Source organism: Salvelinus alpinus, chromosome 4 (assembly GCF_045679555.1).
Source record: "Salvelinus alpinus chromosome 4, SLU_Salpinus.1, whole genome shotgun sequence".
In the NCBI taxonomy this organism is placed as follows: Eukaryota; Metazoa; Chordata; class Actinopteri; order Salmoniformes; family Salmonidae; genus Salvelinus; species Salvelinus alpinus.
The window spans coordinates 75,875,287-75,895,900 of NC_092089.1; the positions used below are offsets into that span (position 1 = coordinate 75,875,287).

Consider the following 20,614-nt stretch of genomic DNA (forward strand, 5'->3'; position numbering starts at 1 on the left):
CTTGAAATACATCCACAGGTACACCTCCAATTGACTCAATGATGTCAATTAGCCTATCAGAAGCTTCTAAAGCCATGACATCATTTTTGGGAATTTTCCAAGCTGTTTAAAGGCACAGTCAACTTAGTGTATGTAAACTTCTGACCCACTGGAATTGTGATACAGTGAATTATAAGTGAAATTATCTGTCTGTAAACAATTGTTGGAACAATTACTTGTGTCATGCACAATGTAGATGTCCTAACCGACTTGCCAAAACTATAGTTTGTTAACAAGAAATTTGTGGAGTGTTTGAAAATGAGTTTTAATGACTCCATCCTAAGTGTATGTAAATTTCCAACTTCAACTGTATATATATATATATTTTTTTTTCATTTTGCAGACACTCTTATCCAGAGCGACTTACAGTAGTGAGCACATACATTTTCATACTTTCTTCATACGGGCCCCCCCTTGGGAATCAAACCCACAACCGTGGTTTTGCAAGCACCATGCTCTACCAACTGAGTTACATGTGTATCAATGTGCAAACATCTGCTCAATATGCAGTAGTTCTGGTAACAATCAACCCTCAGCTATTATACAAAACTGGGTTCCCTTAACAGATTATTGCTCACAAAATGCTTCAGGAAATGTTTTATCGAACTAGTGTACAGAAGTCAATCTGCGTCTTTTGTGTTTACCCCAAGATGCTATGCGTTTTCTGGCTGTTCATTAAACATACAAAATAACTGATATTTAGCTGAACCAAATCTGTCAAAAACATCTAGCACTCAAAGTTTTGCAAAGAGCATTGAAAAGGAACATTGAGAACTGTTCCAGCTTGACTGCTGCCAGAGCATTGTGTTTCATCCCACCTGTCTCAGGGTAAAGCTAGCTCGTCTCAAAGCCTTCACACAGCAGCGCCAGCGCACAGTGGGGGGGATCGCTGTCTCTAGATGTGAAGCTTCATGATCAACAGATGTGTAGATGCGATATGCATTTCATCTTCGGCATATGATATGCTAATACTTATTGTGTCCTGCGTTAGATTGGGTATCAATGTGCATTTGTTTGGATGTATTATGTTTATTAGGTATGAGGTAGCATTGTTTAGGCAGATTTGTGTAGTTTGATATTGATTACATGAACGACTGAAATGAAGGACACATGCAGATACAGATGGTGTCTTACTTGTCTTTACTATCAGGACTCCAAAGAGGGTTCACTTTCCTTTTCTGTCTTTCTAACCCTTCAAATAGATTAAGAAATTAGCTTTAATGAGGAAAGGTGAAAAATATTCTACTTTTCATTTCACAATCCCATTAGTTTCACCCACAGATAGTATGTCAAGTGTGTGAAATAATTGACGGTTTCCCAGTCAACAGACCCTTAGATGTCAGAGGCACAACATGCCATGTCAGATGATGGGCATTACAGGGAAAAGTGTATACATTATGTAATTGTGTATGCCTTTTACAATGTATTGCTATTTTAATATACTGTGTCTTGTCGGCCTTGTTCGTTGGCATGAGATATTTCACATAGTCATGAGGATTAGTTTTGTATTTGCATTTGTATTTATTAAAAATCCCCATTATCTGCTGCCAAGGCAGCATCTACTCTTCCTCGGGTCCAGCAACATTTTTATTTGATTAATTTCACTTTATTTAACCAGGAAGGCTAGTTGAGAACAAGTTCTCATTTACAACTGCGACCTGGAGGCAGTTATATTAAGGCAGTTATATACAGTTTAAAATATTACATGACATTACATTTCATAACAATTTACCCAATACATTTAGTGTGTTCCCTCAAGCCACTACTCCAATATCACATATTTACAATACAACATCCATGTGTACGCGTGTGTAGAATGCGTGTCTTATCATGTGTATGTGTGTCTATGCCTGTGTGTGTTTCTTCACAGTCCCCGCTGTTCCATAAGGTGTATTTTTATCTGTCTTTTAAATCTGATTCTACTGCTTGTATCAGTTACCTGATGTGGAGTAGAGCTCAATGTAGCCATGGCTCTATGTAGTACTCTGCAGCTCCCATAGTCTGTTCTTGGGGCTTGTGAAGAGACCTTTGGTGGGATGTCTTGGGGGGTATACATGGGTGTCCGAGCTGTGTGCTAGTAGTTTAAACATACACCTCGGTACATTCAGCATGTCAACACTTCTTACAAAAACAAGTAGTAATGAAGTCAATCTCTCCTCCACTTTGAGCAATGAGATATTTACATGCATATTATTAATGTTAGCTCTCCGTGTACATTGAAGGGCCAGCGCTGCTGCCCTGTTCTGAGCCAATTGTAATTTTCCGAGGTCCCTCTTTGTGGCACCTGACCACACGACTGAACAGTAGTCCAGTTGATACAAAACTAGAGCCTGTATGTATGTAGTGTTGTTAAAAAGGCAGAGTAGCACTTTATTATGGACAGACTTCCCCCCATATTAGCTACTGTTGTATCAACATGTTTTGACCATGACAGTCTTCAATCCAGGGTTACTCCAAGCAGTTTAGTCACCTCAACTTGCTCAATTTGCACATTATTTATTACAAGATTTAGTTGACGTTTAGGGTTTAGTGAATCATTTGTCTCAACTATTTAGGACTACATTTTTCCCTGACACCCATTCTGAAACTAACTGCAGCTCTTTGTTAATTGTTGCAGTGATTTCACTTGCTATAGTAGCTGACATGTATAGTGTTGAGTCATCCGCATACATAGACACACTGGCTTTAGTCAAGGCCAGTGGCATGTTATTAGTAAAAAAATATTAAAGTAAGGGGCCTAGACAGCTGCCCTGGGAATTCCTGATTCTACCTGGATTAAGCTGGAGAAGCGTCCATTAAAGAACACCCATGTGTTCTGTTAGACAGGAAAGTCTTTATCCACAATATAGCAGGGGGTGTAAAGCCGTAATGCATATGTTTTTCCATTAGCAGACTATGATCGAAAATGTCAAAAGTCACACTGATGTCTAACAAAACAGATCCCACAATCTTTTTATCATAAATTTCTCTCAGCCAATCATCAGTCATTTTTGTAAGTGCCGTGCTTGTTGAATGTCCTTTCTTATAAACATGCTGAAAGTTTGTTGTCAATTTGTTTACAGTAAAATAGCATTGTATCTGGTCAAACACCATTTTTTTCAAAAGTTTACAAAGGGTTGGTAACAGGCTGATTGGTCAGCTATTTGAGCCAGTAAAGGGGGCTTTACTACTCTTGGGTAGCAGAATTACTTTTGCTTCCCTCCAGGCCTGAGGGCACACACGTTCTAGTAGGCTTAGATTGAAGGTATAACACATAGGAGTGGCAATATCATCCGCTATTAGCCTCAGTAATTTTCCATCCAAGTTGTCAGACCCTGGTGGCTTGCCATTGTTGGTTGTTCACTTCTTCCACACTCACTTCACGGATTTCAGAATTAGAATGCTTGTCTTTCATAATTTGATAAGTTATACTTGAATGTGTAGTGTCAGCGTTTGTTGCTGTCATGCCTAAGTTTGCTAATCTTCCCAATGAAAAAAATCATTAAAGTAGTTTGTGATGAATGAGCCATCTGATTCAATGAATGATGAAGCTTAGTTTGCCTTTTTGCCCAAAATGTAAATCTTTATGTAATTTATCTTTGTTCCATAGTGTAGTTTCTTCTTCTTTTTATTCAGTTTAGTCACATGATTTCTCAATTTGCAGTACGTTTGCCAATCTGTTGTGCAGCCAGACTTATTTTCCATTCCTTTTGCTCATCCCTCTCAACCATACACTTTTTCAAATCCTCATCAATTCACAACGATTGAAATGTTTTTACAGTAATTTTCTTAATGAGTGCATGCGTATTAGTAACTGGAATAAGCAATTTCATAAATGTGTCATGTGCAGTGTCTGGTTGCAGGTTGAGGCCCTTAACAAATTCAGTCTGATAAATAATTATCACAACTTTATTTTCACAACTAGCAATGTATTACTTCCCTAATGCTGTACATTTCAAATTCTTTGATAAAACATGCAAGTTGTGCTCCGCTACAGTCACACTCCTGACGAAGCTACATTGTATGGTATCAGTCATTCTCCTGGTGACTCCAGATGTGGCTATATGCTATCAGTCCTTCTCCTCCTGGTGACTCCAGACATACAGTAGCTATATGCTATCAGTCCTTCTCCTCCTGGTGACTCCAGACATACAGTAGCTATATGCTATCAGTCCTTCTCCTCCTGGTGACTTCAGACATACAGTAGCTATATGCTATCAGTCCTTCTCCTCCTGGTGACTCCAGACATACAGTAGCTATATGCTATCAGTCCTTCTCCTCCTGGTGACTCCAGAAGTAGCTACAGTTGAATTTGGAAGTTTATATACACTTAGGTTGGAGTCATTAAAACTCGTTTTTCAACCACTCCACAAATTTCTTGTTAACAAACTATAGTTTTGGCAAGTCGGTTAAGACATCTACTTTGTGCATTACACAAGTAATTGTTCCAACAATTGTTTACAGACAGATAATTTCACTTATAATTCACTGTATAACAATTCCAGTTGGTCAGAAGTTTACAAACACCAAGTTGACTGTGCCTTTAAACAGCTTGGAAAATTCCCAAAAATGATGTCATGGCTTTAGAAGCTTCTGATAGGCTAATTGACATTATTTGAGTCAATTGGAGGTGTACCTGTGGATGTATTTCAAGGCCTACATTCAAACTCAGTGCCTCTTTGCTTGACATCATGGGAAAATCAAAATAAATCAGCCAAGACCTCAGAAAAAGATTGTAGACCTCCACAAGTCTGGTTCATCCTTGGGAGCAATTTCCAAATGCCTGAAGGTACCATGTTCATCTGTACAAACAATAGTATGCAGCCGTCATAACGCTCAGGAAGGAGACGCGTTCTGTCTCCTAGAGATGAATGTACTTTGGTGCGAAAAGTGCAATTCAATCCCAGAACAACAGCAAAGGACCTTGTGAAGATGCTGGAGGAAACGTGTACAAAAGTATATTTATCCACAGTAAAACAAGTCCTATATCGACATAACCTGAAAGGCCGTTCAGCAAGGAAGAAGCCACTGCTCCAAAACCGCCATAAAAAAGCCAGACTACGGTTTGCAGCTGCACATGGGGACAAAGATCGTACTTTTTGGAGAAATGTCCTCTGGTCTGATAAAACAAAAATAGAACTGTTTGGCCATAATGACCATCGTTATGTTTGGAGGAAAAAGGTGAAGGCTTGCAAGCCGAAGAACTACATCCCACCCGTGAAGCACGGGGGTGGCAGCATCATGTTGTGGGAGTGCTTTGCTGCAGGAGGGACTGGTGCACTTCACAAAATAGATGGCATCATGATGCAGGAAAATTATGTAGCTATGTTGAAGCAACATCTCAAGACATCAGTCAGGAAGTTAAAGCTTGGTCGCAAATGGGTCTTCCAAATGAACATTCACCCCAAGCATACTTCCAAAGTTGTGGCAAAATGGCTTAAGGACAACAAAGTCAAGGTATTGGAGTGGCCATCACAAAGCCCTGACCTCAAGCCTATAGAAAATTTGTGGGCAGAACTGAAAAAGTGTGTGCGAGCAAGGAGGCCTACAAACCTGACTCAGTTACACCAGCTCTGTCAGGAGGAATGGGCCAAAATTCACCCAACTTATTGTGGGAAGATTGTGGAAGGCTACCCAAAATGTTTGACCCAAGTTAAACAATTTAAAGGCAATGCTACCAAATGCTAATTGAGTGTATGTAAACTTCTGACCCACTGGGAACGTGATGAAAGAAATAAAAGCAGAATTAATCATTCTCTCTACTATTATTCTGAAATTTCACATTCTTAAAATAAAATGTTGATCCTAACTGACCTAAGACAGGGAATTTTTACTCGGAATTGTGAAAAACTGAGTTTAAATGTATTTGGCTAAGGTGTATGTAAACTTCCGACTTTAATTGTATATGGTATGAATCCTTCTCCTCCTGATGACTCCAGTCATAGCTATATGGTATCAGTCCTTCTCCTCCTGGTGACTCCAGACATAGCTATATGGTATCAGTCCTTCTCCTCCTGGTGACTCCAGACATACAGTAGCTATATAGTATCAGTCCTTCTCCTCCTGGTGACTGTCTCCATTTCCCCTTGCCTTCCCTGTCTGAGGAGTCTACTGTGATGTAGTTAAGAGTTTTCCTCTCCTCCTCTGGTTGAGGACTCTTAACAGTCTCTCTCTCGCTCTTCTCTGGGGCCTGTCTAACTAGATAAGGCCTGTGCTGTAGCTATGCTCCCTCTACACCTCTTCGCCCCTTCTCCCTCCCTCCTTCCCTCCATCTCTGCTGCAAAGTGGCTATATGCCCTCTGTTAAAGCAAGGCTGTCGAGCCCTACAAACATGTTCAGATGTTCAGTGGCCTTAGCCTGGGTACAGTGACAAATTGTAGCTCTGTCAGACAGATTCTGTCAGAGAGAGAGGGACTGTAAAGTGGATGGGACCGTTAATGTGTGTGCTAGATAGAAGGTGGGTAAAATGTATGTGCGTATTTTATTCATTACATTAGACTTTCTAATGGAGTATGGGAAGACATATCTGTGATTGAAGTGACTGTGATATGTGGTTGTCTCACCTAGCTATCTTTAGATGAATACAGTAACTTAGTGGCCCTGGATAAGAACGTCTGCTAAATGACTCAAATGTAAACATGTAAGTGTAAATGTAGGGTACTGGGGGCAGGCTGCCAAATTTATCTCATCATTAAATGAATATTTTTAGAAAATATTTGATCTTACTTTTTAGTAAGGTGTAATGCTTCTTCAAGCTTTTTATCCTGAACTCTATATTGGATATGTAAAAAAGGTACTCTCATTGGGACTTGGTGTAATTAGGATAAATTCAGCATTATGATAGTGAAGGTAATGTGTGACATCTTGTGCTGGTTATTCCATAATTACTTGGTTATTACTTTGCTATAGGGCTATCGGGAATACTTGCTTTCGAGTCAGACCTCGTTCAACGTTAGATCACTCACATAGGATGTAGCTGAGCAGACAGATGGATTGCAGTGCAATTAAATCCCCAAGGTCGTCCGTTTGATGGCGTCACACACAATGCCATCCCCCGCACCCATTAATCTTTGTTAGCCGCACATTTGTAATGCTCTCTGTTACATAGAAACGGAGCAGTGGGATTGTCTTGCCAGCGGTCTCCCTAGAGAAAGTCTTCATTTGAGTTCCCCCCTTTTAATTAATCAATGAAAGGAACTAATCGGAGAGGGACAAACATACATCGAGATTTGCGGGGGTAATGTCAAGGGAACCGGCGGTGCTACACCGGGCGTTCAGTGCTGCCATCGATCTGGTAATGAGGAAGAGAGAGTGTCGGAATTCAAACGCGTTGCCACGGTGTGAATAATTAAGTGCTCCCAGTATGCAATTCACCACTTTGATGTTTTTTCTACTTTTTTTCTTTTGAAGTCTACTCCACCATATCCCTCCCCTCGAAAAAAAAATTGTTATATTTTCCCCTCGATCAAATATTTATCTGTAATGACTGATGAAGTTCAATTGAAGCTCCGTTACTTTTGCGAGGTATATTGTGTGCTGCGTTTGTCTAACCCTCCTCGCCATGACCTGGAGTACTGGGAGGAAATGGAAAAGGGTCCTGGCGAGATTGAAAGAACATCATGTTCTGTAAAGAGGTTACTATTAATTGATGAGTTTACGAATCCCACTAAACAGGTTCCTTACAAAAATGATATCACAATTCATGAGACATTGAAATATGAAATAAAGTTGTAAACAGCATATAACAAATTATTATAACAATTATTATAATTAGCACAGCTCAAAGTCATCATTCTCATCAATCATCAATTACATAGAAACTACTCTCTATAGTTTTCCTGTTTTTTCAGGCATCCTCTACAAAGGCAGCGGTGAGAACCAGTTCATCTCGCTGCAGCCTCCCGTCATCTCTACAGTGATGGGGAACGGTCGGCGCCGCAGCATCTCGTGCCCCAGCTGCAACGGGCAGGCCCTGGGCAACAAGTTGCTGGCGCCCGTGGCCCTGGCGTGGGGTATCGACGGCAGCCTCTACGTGGGCGATTTCAACTACATCAGACGCATCTACCCATCGGGCAATGTCACCAGCGTCATGGAGCTCAGGTTAGTTCAGGTTCTGCATGGAATCATAATGGTGGTGCACGGTTGTTTTGTTCTGGCCCTTTGTCCCTTTAGCTCAGATATTGAGGCTTTGCATGGCTCTGTAATAGTGCACAACCTTTGACCTATTGGTTCAGACCTTTTGACCCTCGAATTAGAGATTGATTCTTTATTTCTTCTGAGGTAATAGTGCAAGGAGGTGGTGTTTAAGACAAAGTGGGTTGCATGGATGTGACACTCACCCATAGCATGTTGGCTGGAGTACATACAAAGCAGCATGCTGCTCACAGAGTGACAGACTAGTCTCTGTTGGCAAAGATGGTTGGCTTTGAGCAGCATGTGTTGTTGTGTAGAAGGTTGTGAGTTCAAGCCCCACTGGAGGCAGATCAAAATAGTTAAATGTTACATCATCTTGAAAGGGTGGACATCTGACGTGTACAGTGGCTTGCGAAAGTATTCACCCCCCTTGGCATTTTTCCTATTTTGTTGCCTTACAACCTGGAATTAAAATGGCTTTTTTGTGGGTTTGTATCATTTGATTTACACAACATGCCTACCACTTTGAAGATGCAAAATATTTTTGTTGTTGTAAAACAAGCAAGAAATAAGACAAAAAAAATGAAAACTTGAACGTTCATAACTATTCAACCACCCAAAGTCAATACTTTGTAGAGACACCTTTTGCAGCAATTACAGCTGCAAGTCTATTGGGGTATGTCTCTATAAGCTTGGCACATCTAGCCACTGGGATTCTTCAAGGAAAAACTGCTCCAGCTCCTTCAAGTTGGATGGGTTCCGCTGGTGTACAGCAATCTTCAAGTCATACCACAGATTCTCAATTGGATTAAGGTCTGGGTTTTGACTAGGCCATTCCAAGACATTTAAATGTTTCCCCATAAACCACTCGAGTGTTGCTTTAGCAGTATGCTCATTGTCCTGCTGGAAGGTGAACCTCCGTCCCAATCTCAAATCTCTGGAAGACTGAAACAGGTTTTCCTCAAGAATTTCCCTGTATTTAGCGCCATCCATCATTCCTTTAATTCTGACCAGTTTCCCAGTCCATGCCGCTGAAAAACATCCCCACTGCATGATGCTGCCACCACCATGCTTCACTGTGGGAATGATGTTCTCGGGGTGATGAGAGGTGTTGGGTTTGCGCCAGACATAGCGTTTATCTTGATGGCCAAAAAGTTAAATTTTAGTCTCACCTGCCAGAGTACCTTCTTCCATATGTTTGGGGAGTCTCCCACATGCCTTTTGGCGAACACTTTAAGCAATGGCTTTTTTCTGGACACTCTTCTGTAAAGCCCAGCTCTGTGGAGTGTACGGCTTAAAGTGGTCCTATGGACAGATTCTCCAATCTCCACTGTGGAGCTTTGCAGCTCCTCCAGGGTTATCTTTGGTCTCTTTGTTGCCCCTCTGATTAATGCCCTCCTTGCCTGGTCCTTGAGTTTTGGTGGGCGGCCCTCTCTTGGCAGGTTTGTTGTGGTGCCATATTCTTTCCATTTTTTAATAATGGATTTAATGGTGCTCTGTGGGATGTTCAAAGTTTAGGATATTTTTTTATAACCCAACCCTGATCAGTAATTTTCCACAACTTTGTCCCTGACCTGTTTGGAGAGCTCCTTGGTCTTCATGGGGCTGCTTGCTTGGTCGTGCCCCTTGATTAGTGGTGTTGCAGACTATGGGGCCTTTCAGAACAGGTGTATATATACTGACATCATATGACAGCTCATGTGACACTTAGATTGCACACAGGTGGACTTTATTTAACTAATTATGTGACTTCTGAAGGTAATTGGTTGCACCAGATCTTATTTAGGGGCTTCATAGCAAAGGGGGTGAATACATATGCACACACCACTTTTACGTTTTTTATTTTTTATAATTTTTTTAAACAAGTTATTTTTTTCATTTCGCTACACCAACTTGGACTATTTTGTGTATGTCTATTACATGAAATCCAAATAAAAATCAATTTAAATTACAAGTTGTAATGCAACAAAATAGGAAAAACGCCAAGGGGGTGAATACTTTTGCAAGGCACTGTTGTGGTGTTCTTTGAACTGTGAATCAGTGGTTTTCAGAGACTATCTTCACAATGACCAGGGTGGTCAGACACCTTTTAGCGTACTTGCACAGTATCAAATGTGATGGAATGGGAAAACGGACAGATTTACTATTTACAGTGTATTCTAAAAGTATTCAGACCCCTTGACTTTTCCCACATTTTGTTACAGCCTTATTCTAAAATGTATTAAATTCGTTTTTTTCCTTAACAATCTTCACACAATACGCCATAATGACAAAGTGAAAACAGGTTTTTAGAAATGTATTCAGACCTTTGCTATAAGACTCAGGTGCATCCTGTTTCCATGATTTGGAAAGGCACACACCTGTCTATATATGGTCCCACAGTTGACAGTGCAGAGCAAACACCGAGCCATCAGGTTGAAGGAATTGTCCATAGAGCTCTGAGACAGGATGGTGTCAAAGCTCAGATCTGGGGAAGGTTACCAAAACATTTCTGAAGCATTGAAGGTCCCCTAGAACACAGTGGCCTCCATCATTCTTAAATGGAAGAAGTTTGGAATTGCCAAGACTCTTCTTAGAGCTGGCCGCCCGGCAAAACTGAGCAATCGGGGTAGGAGGGCTTTGGTCAGGGAGGTGACCAAGATCCTAGTAGTCCCTCTGACAGAACTCCAGAGTTCCACTGTGGAGATGTGAGAACCTTCCAGAAGGACAACCGTCTCTGCAGCACTTCACCAATCAGGCCTTTATGGTAGAGTGGCCAGACGGAAGTCACTCTTCAGTAAAAGGCATATGACAGTCCACTTGGAGTTTGCCAGACGGCACCTAAAGGACTCTCAGACCATGAAACAAGATTCTCTGGTCTGATGAAAACAAGATTGAACTCTTTGGCCTGAATGCCAAGCGTCACATCTGGAGGAAACCTTGCACCGACCCTACGGTGAAGCATGGTGGTGGCAGCATCATGCTGTGGGGATGTTTTTTAAGGGCGGGGACTGGGAGATTAGTCAGGACCAAGGGAAAGATGAACGGAGCAAAGTACAGAGAGAACCTTGATGATAACCTGCTTCAGAGCGCTCAGGACCTCAGACTGGGGCGACGATTCACCTTCCAATAGGACAACGACCCTAAGCACACAGCCAAGACAACGCAGGAATGGCTTTGGGACAAGTCTCTGAATGTCCTTGAGTGGCCCAGCCAGAGCCCGGACTTGAACCCGATCGAACATCTCTGGAGAGACCTGTAAATGGCTGTGCAGCGACGCTCCCCATCCAACCTGACAGAGCTTGAGAGGATCTGCAGAAAAGAATGGGAGAAACTCCCCCAAATACAGGTGTGCCAAGCTTGTAGCGTCATAACCAGTAAGACTCAAGGCTGTAATCATTGCCAAAGGTGCTTCAACAAAGTACTGAGTTAAAGGTCTGAATACTTATTTAAACATGATATTCTCTTTTTAAGAAATTTGCTAAAAAAATCTAAAAACCTGTTTTTGCTTTGTCATTATGGGAAATTGTGTGTAGATTGACGTGAAAACATTTTAATCAATTGTAGAATAATGCTGTAACATAACAAAATGTGGAAAAATTCAAGGGGTCTGAATACTTTCCGAATGCACCGTAATGTGGAATCTATACTATATCTTTTACAATTAGAGAAAGACTCCATGTCTTTTGCCATGTAATTGAGATGATTTAGGCCGACTTGCCAAGTTGGCCTCAATCACCAATAAGCTTCATTTTGCCAGTTGGCAGACTCCGAAACAGCAGATGTTGATTAGAATGAAAGCTGTTTTACAGCCAGGGCTACTCACAACAAAGCATATGAAATCTGTCTACCAAGAGGCTACAGTTGATGTGTCTATCTCTTAAAATCAATTTGATGACCCTGGCCCACATATTGCAAACACCAGTGATTGCTCTTCAGTACAGAAGACATCCCCACAAATCACACAACATTCACAACCGCCTTGCCTGTTCATTATGTTTCAATACATTCTCTTATAGGTGCATGGAGAATGTTAAGCCAACATGATTGGATTGCTCGATATAGGAAATTGTTGTGTCTTTTCTATTGTTAATGTGATGACAATTATTTTATGAAATCAATTATTACGCAATTAAATTAATCATATAACAATTAATTGAAATTGGAAAAAGTGTATTTAACGAGTTACCGTTTTCCGAATTAACTCTTAAAGATATAAAGATCTCTTACATTTCAGTCATCAGTCAGTCATTAAATTAATTGTTACCTTCTATCAGTCTCATTCTGAATGTCGCAAAACTCTTGGATATCTGCACGAACTCTAGCATAAATGATGAATCAGTGATATACAAATTGGCTTAATTATTTATTTACTAGCTAACTAAATAATCACACAGAATTACATAAGCACACAAACAGGATAACTTACACATTGATTACTACACAATGACACAACTACACAATGAAAAGTCCCTAGTGGACTAACCCGATCTGACGGCTTGGTAGACAATGGAAAGGGGTGGGGACAGATAAAGTGCCGGAAAGACAGAATGGACCAACTACATACAGTTGATTACTATGCTCATGGAAATGCTAATAGTTTGCACATGAACGGCCGTTCATTCGAAAATAATTGCAATGTACATATTTACACTTGTATGTCTTGTCGTCTCTCTCTGTTGAAATCGCCCGGTCCATTTTCTTTGGAGAGTAATTCATTAGAAGTCTCTGGTTGTGTTCCGTTATATGTACCAATGGTCATTTGATAGGGAAATGTTCAATGTCCTTCTCTCGTCTTCAGTTGAGTTTCTTAGACTATTTTACATATACAGCTGCAGACTGTGAATGTGTAGTCTTTAGTTTTGTAGATTTCTTAACCATTTGTAACGTATTCAGCTGGCGCTGCACGTAACTGGTCTATAGGGTGGTAGCCATTTAAATTGCAACCATTTCAACATGTAGCTACAGCTCCATGCTCCCAAAAGGGCAAGTCATGACAAACTGTATAATGCATGTATTTACAGGTCACTGACAAATAAAGGAAATACAGCTTCAATGCACCTTGGCATAGATTCTACAAGTGTCTGGAGGGATGTGACACCATTCTTCCACAGGCAATTCCATAATTTGGTGTTTTGTTGATGGTGGTGGAAAACGCTGTCTCAGGCACGGTGCCAGAATCTCCCATAAGTGTTCAAATGGGTTGAGATCTGGTGACTGAGACGGCCAGATGGTTTACATTGTTTTCATGCTCATCAAACCATTCAGTGACCACTCGTGCCCTGCGGATGGGCGGTATAGTCATCCTATGGGGGCATAGCCATGGTAGACAAAATAATGGCCTTCCCACCATTTTTATACATGACCCTAAGAATTATGGGATGTTGATAGCTTAATTAACTCAGACACTCCACCTGTGTGTGAGCACCTGCTTTCAATATACTGTACTTTGTATCCCTCATTTACTCAAGTGGTTTCTTTATTTGGGTAGATACCTGTAAGCAAGTCCCAACCTGGCTTCTCAACCTGGCATGCCCCAACGATTTGGATTTTGGATATAAAGTCTTTATTTAGATATGGAGCTGTATAACAAGTGGCAGGATCAATATTCCGATACTCAGTTGTTAGTGCTGAGCGATTAACATACATTTTGGTACATTTGGATGAACTGTGTGATGTAGTAAGGGGTTGTAGGTTCCAACAGGCCAATATTCCACATAGTTTAGCAAAGAAAATGTGGTAATTAACTACAATTACCATAATCCATAGAGATGAGATGATCATTTGGGATGAAATAAAAAAGTTATGCAATAAAACAAATGTAATATACACAACAACTGAAAATATTTTATTTAAGTAAAGTAGTGGTGGTTAATAAAGTGGGAATTTATTAATTGTTTTTATTCTGTGTTACAGCGTTCAACCCACGTAATGCAAAATAATCTAAACCGAAATTGAAAAAACGTGATGTACTAAGGAGTTGTATTTTCCAACAGGCCGATATTCTACATAGTTCTGTGCATGAAACGTGGTAATTAACTACAATGACCATAATCCATTGCGCGCTTACATATGTCTGTGTTTCTTTTATGCATGCTACGTAAAAAAAGACTGGGAAAAAAGACTGAATGCGCGATCGATACGGAAAGAGAGCAGTTGCTTTCACGACAAATCTCTCCTTGAAAATACCTGATCTAAGTGATTGATAGTTGGTATTCAGCAGTCATAAAAGTATTCCTTATTTACTCTGAAGAACTACTAAAATAGTGATTTTATCAGACAGCACAGGCATCAGCTGTATGGAGATGAGATGATGACTTGGAATGAAATAGTCATCAAATAAAACAAATGTAATATACACATCAACTGAAATATTTTATTAAAGTAAAGCAATGTGAATAAATTATGCTTAATAAGTGATAAGCGGTAATGTCAGTCACTACCATCATGGGATTTTAATTAATTGTGAGAATGCATTAAACACAACAGTGTTGCTACAGCATTTAATGTTTCAAAAATAATAATCGAAATTGAAAACGGTTATCCTTTTTTAAATAATCGAACCGAAACTGATTTGACCTCAAAAAGAACGAATCGCTCAGCACTATTGGTGGAGAAAAAACTATTGGTGGAGAAAAAAGCAGTGGTGTAATGGCCCAATGCATTCCCTTGTTTTTATATTGTCCCCTCTGTGAGTTATGGGTGTAGGGTTTAACTCCACAACATATATTCTCCCCTCGGTGAGTTATGGGTGTAGGGTTTAACTCCACAACATATATTCTCCCCTCGGTGAGTTATGGGTGTAGGGTTTAACTCCAAGACATAGTCACTCCTCCTTTTTCTCCTTCTCCTTTCTGCACAACAAATCTTCATTGTCTGCTCCTTTTTTATGGTGTTTTTCTTAGACCTTTAAGTCACACACTTTTACGGTCTCTCTTTGTCTTTCTCTTTTCTGCTTCCTTCCTTTCTTCCCGCCCTAAGAAATAAAGATTTTAGACACAGGTAGGTGTATGATGGTGCAATTATGTCACTGTCTTTCTGTGTGTTAAGAATGCATGTATTTTTATGAACATATTTTTATGGTAAATTGATAAGCCATTAAGGCATTATTTAATCATCTGGTTTGGCTCATAAAGGTGTCCAGTTTTATAACCGCACTCTGTAATGTAACATTAATTTTTTTCACTGTGTTTAATGCATTCTCACATTTATTTTAACACACTCACATTATTCCATTCATAAGTGTCAAAGGCTTACAGTATTGACTAATGTACCATTAAACATAAGAACACTTACTGGGGCTATCTTCATTGCCAGACAGTTAAACAAGTTCTAACCACATTCAACAGCTTATGTTTCAGGCTTATCATTGGCCTCCGAGCACACAGATGAGTTGTGTCTTCCTCAGTTGGAAAGAGTTGACCTTTTGATATGTCAATGTGCAATGTGTCATTTAGTCATGTAAGAGGATTATGGGTAACTGGCTTAGAACATGTTTAATGTAATTGTCTTTGACAAAAGATAAAAATTCAACAGTCAATACTACTATACTTGCTGTATGTTGGTGGCATACAGCGCCCTACATAGAAAATTATGAATTATGTCCTTGCGTTGGATGATTTTTTCATAATAGCAGCAAGCCTTGAAGACATCTCTCCTATACTCATTCTGAAGGAGCACGACACATTGAGGCATTTAAAATGAAAGCAAATAAGAACAACCCGACGAAATGCCATTCAGTTGTTGACTGTCATTAACATAAACACTTCATTCCATATTTACCATAGGCTTCCCCGCGCAGAGGAGTGATAACGGTTAAAATAATCTGACACACTTGATGTTGTCGCTGCCGCTTTGTCATACGCAAACCCACTCCAGTCATATCCTGTTAAATTCTCTGACTCTTTTCCTTGACTGTCAAACCTATTCCCCACCCGTTTGTTATGCAAAAATACTCACACAGCACAAGCTTAATTGGGCATTCACAATGACAAAGATACAAACAGATACAGAGGCTCCTTTTTCTGTGCTCATTATCATTCTCAATGTCAAATTATCTTTCTGTTATTTAGGAAAAACACCTTTAAATTCAACAAAGGAAAACATGTAAAGCGTTGATTATTTGTGGACTGTTCATAAAAACACCTTTTAAACAAGTTTATTTTGAGATTGTTCATATTGCGGCAATCACAGTAACCACATTATTTCCACAATCCTAGTAACAACCCTGCTCACCGCTATTACCTGGCCACCGACCCAGTGACTGGGAAGCTGTATGTGTCCGACACCAACTCGCGGAGGATCTACCGGCCCAAGGTCCTGACTGGGATCAAGGAACTGCAGAGTAACGCGGAGGTGGTGGCAGGGACCGGGGAGCACTGTCTGCCCTTTGACGAGACCCACTGTGGGGATGGGGGCAAGGCCACGGAGGCCCTGCTCACTGGGCCAAAAGGTAGGACCTGAGCCAACATTAGTCTGTTCCCTCCAGGGTTTGCCAATTCTGCTCCTGGAAAACTCCTGGGTGTACAGGGCTGCAGGCTTTTGGTCCAGCCCTGCAGTAAAACATTTGATTAGAACATAATTAGCTGAATTGGATGTGCTACCGCAGGGCTGAAATTGAATCCTGCAAAGCTCTCAAAAGATTGGTGGTTCACAGCACAAAATATGTTTTAGAAGTAATGTGTTATCCCTTTTCACCAGGTCAGAAAATGTTTGCACAAGGGTAACTGGCAGCATTCACCATAAGTGTACTGTAGCACCAACCAGTATGGCAGCCATCAAATAAAATAAAATGTTAGTTGTCACATTTTTCGTAAACAACAGGTGTAGACTAACATTGAAATGCTTACGGACCCTTCCCAACAATGCAGAGAGAGAAAATAGAGACATTTTTGGATTGGATAAACAACAACAACAGTAATTGTTTGATGGTGGGGACGCAGGGCTGTGTTCCAAACAAAAACTACCATTGTGCTTGCTTCAGTTCCTCAATGGGAAAACTAGGTGAGCACAACAACAAAAAATCCTATAGTTGAAGGCTCTTTCCTTGAGTCATAAAAGTGCATTGAAATGACTTGCATTACTTTTTTTCAGATTTAATTATTGACAAATGCTGTTAAAGTAAAAGTAAAATGCACATAAAATCAGTAGTGGATTCAGACATGTCAGGTGAACTATTGTGTCCTCACCTTTAGTCTAATAATTTCCTCATCTCCAGTGTTCTCTTTCAATTGCTACCATGGTCATGCATATGCTTTTTAAAGTTCTTCTGTTTCAATTTGGCCCTATCCATATAGGTCAATTTCCACGAGCGTAAGGGGTTAAGAAGTCATGGATTATTAGTTTGTCTGGTGTGTGCCAGTCTTTAAAGTCCCCCTTAATGGCCCAGCTTAGACTGCATTTAAAAGAGTGGGTTTGACTGAAGGGAGTCTGGGAGGGAGGGACTCTAACTATGAAATGGGAGGAGGTAGAGGCTGGGGGAAAGATGGCAGATGGCTGGGGTTTTCTTTTCCAGACGTTTTGCTGAAATATGCTCAAATGTGACACTTTTCATCTGTCTGAATTTCCCCTCCGACTTTCAAGTAGCCAGCTCTCCCAGAATGCATTGGTGGTCCCTCAGCTCTTTAATGTTTCAGTAGCCAAGCAATCTTTGTGCAGACCTACATGTAGCCACAGGTCAAACCAAAGCACTCACCTATAAAAATAAATCATAAAAAAATAAACTGATTTAGAAGCTATTAAATCTGTTAAAGGCAGAATATATACCAATTCCTCACCTCTTGTGATCTACTTTTCTCACCCTGAGTTTAAAAACCAGCCACAGTGTGTGCTTACACCAGCGTTTATAGCGCTTATTAAAAAAAGAAATGGAAATGTACGTGAGGTTTAATTGAAATCCTATAGGCACCGCTCTCTGTTAGGAGCCCACAATAACATGATGAGATGTGAAGTGTGCCATGGTTGCTAATGTATTTTCCCTGTGTGGGACAAATTACTACGGCAAGCACTCTCTCCTCGCACAGAAAGTTGGAACCCTCAGCCGACACTCAATCAGTCGGGCAATTTAGCCCGCCGTCGTAACCATGGCAACTGCCTGTCGTTCACCCGTTTCGTCTAAAATTGGCCCGAGCCGTCATTTCCCCCCGCCCACCCATTTCACAGATAGAGTGAAGAGGGTTGATGATTATAGGGAGTTGGAGCTGCAATTTAAGGGAAAAAAGTAACGCTCATTGACACTGTACCTATGAGTTCTGTTTTTAGAGGTGGGATATGGCGGGATGCGCGGTGCCCGGCACACATACAGTAGAGATACAGCCTTTCCCACTTCACCCTGAGAAATTATTCAATAGCAGGAAAGCAGGCGGTTGAATTATTGAAGGATGTGCTTTTTGCAGTGACCTGAATAATGGGAAGCCAAACTCGACACATGTATCCGTCGTGTTCTGTCCACAGAGTCATGGAAGCAGAAAGAACTTCACATTTCCCACATCTGACACATCTATCATCTGCCTTTCTTTTATTCCCCCCTTCCCCCCTTTTGCCGCGACAGGTATCGCTGTGGACAAGAATGGACTGATATATTTTGTGGACGGTACCACGATCCGGAGAGTTGACCAAAGCGGCATCATATCCACACTCCTGGGCTCCAATGACCTCACGTCGGCACGCCCCCTGACCTGTGACATCAGCATGGACATCAATCAGGTGACTGTCAGATTACCAGTCAGGTCTCCCTCAAGCCTGTTCTGTCCTCAAGTCAGTTCCCATAGGGCTCACATCAAAGTGCCACCTTGTGGTTCTCTTCCTGCCCATCTATGAGTCACTCAGTCTGGAGTGTTACATAATGTCAGTCTCTTTAGGATTCTGAGATTGCAAATATATATTTTTTTATCAAGGGCATGCCAATTTGACCAATCATCGCACTATTACCGCATAAAACCATAAAATCTCTGCAATATTAGCACATTAAACTGTCTGATTACCACACTACAAAAAGAAGGTTAGCATAAAATGGTTCAATCAAGCCATTTTTGTGACAATTTGGACAAAATCATTGCATATTGCCATGCAAAATGTTAAATATGCTGCAGCACAATCAAGCAATTTTGACCGCAGCTATCCCCCAAAACTGCCATGAAATCATGATAATGGAAGTACTTACACAGTTAAATAATACACCTTTGGGTATGGTTATCTCAGTGGAAGAAAATACAGAAGGCATTGTATTGTGGTTTAAGGACCTCTATCTTTTAAGTTGCTGAGGCTTATTGTTGGGTATCTAGAGAAGTGTGTCCCAATCTGTTCCTTAAGGACCCTCAGGACTGCATATTGTTATTGCACTACACTAGCATGTCTGACTCATATAAGTCAAATAACCACCAAGCCCTTGATTAGTTTAATCAGGTGTAATCAAAGTTCATGTAGTCAGCAAATGATTTCCCCTACCAAACAACATGACATTTCAACAACTTCCCACAGATGCAAAATAACGTGTCTCCAAAACTCTTCCCTTAACAGTTGATAATGGTGCATGAAGAAGGCAATAAGTTACCTCCTCATGAACATAGTGCCCTGTCAGAAGGCAATAAGTTACCTCCTCATGAACATAGTGCCCTGTCAGAAGGCAATAAGTTACCTCCTCATGAACATAGTGCCCTGTCAGAAGGCAATAAGTTACCTCCTCATGAACATAGTGCCCTGTCAGAAGGCAATAAGTTACCTCCTCATGAACATAGTGCCCTGTCAGAAGGCAATAAGTTACCTCCTCATGAACATAGTGCCCTGTCAGAAGGCAATAAGTTACCTCCTCATGAACATAGTGCCCTGTCAGAAGGCAATAAGTTACCTCCTCATGAACATAGTGCCCTGTCAGAAGGCAATAAGTTACCTCCTCATGAACATAGTGCCCTGTCAGAAGGCAATAAGTTACCTCCTCATGAACATAGTGCCCTGTCAGGAGGCAATAAGTTACCTCCTCATGAACATAGTGCCCTGTCAGAAGGCAATAAGTTACCTCCTCATGAACATAGTGCCCTGTCAGAAGGCAATAAGTTACCTCCTCATGAACATAGTGCCCTGTCAGGAGGCAATAAGTTACCTCCTCATGAACATAGTGCCCTGTCAGAAGGCAATAAGTTACCTCCTCATGAACATAGTGCCTTGTCAGAAGGCAATAAGTTACCTCCTCATGAACATAGTGCCCTGTCAGGAGGCAATAAGTTACCTCCTCATGAACATAGTGCCCTGTCAGAAGGCAATAAGTTACCTCCTCATGAACATAGTGCCTTGTCAGAAGGCAATAAGTTACCTCCTCATGAACATAGTGCCCTGTCAGGAGGCAATAAGTTACCTCCTCATGAACATAGTGCCCTGTCAGGAGGCAATAAGTTACCTCCTCATGAACATAGTGCCCTGTCAGAAGGCAATAAGTTACCTCCTCATGAGGCTAAAACACTAACTCAATATAACGTTGTCTCTCCTCTCA

At 40.9% G+C, this 20,614-nt stretch overlaps 1 protein-coding gene across 4 annotated transcripts in view; it reads left to right on the forward strand.

Moving 5' to 3' along the window:
- The window catches only part of LOC139574453 (teneurin-3), a 175,828-nt gene that overhangs the window by 137,903 nt on the left and 17,311 nt on the right, over nt 1-20,614 (forward strand). For 3 of the 4 annotated variants that reach the window (XM_071399021.1, XM_071399023.1, XM_071399024.1), the window contains 4 exons: nt 7,869-8,118; nt 15,112-15,132; nt 16,350-16,582; nt 18,680-18,834. In XM_071399021.1, the coding sequence (XP_071255122.1) occupies nt 7,869-8,118; nt 15,112-15,132; nt 16,350-16,582; nt 18,680-18,834 (659 nt within the window). The remainder of the gene's footprint in view (nt 1-7,868; nt 8,119-15,111; nt 15,133-16,349; nt 16,583-18,679; nt 18,835-20,614) is intronic. The other variant, XM_071399022.1, reaches the window with a different exon arrangement.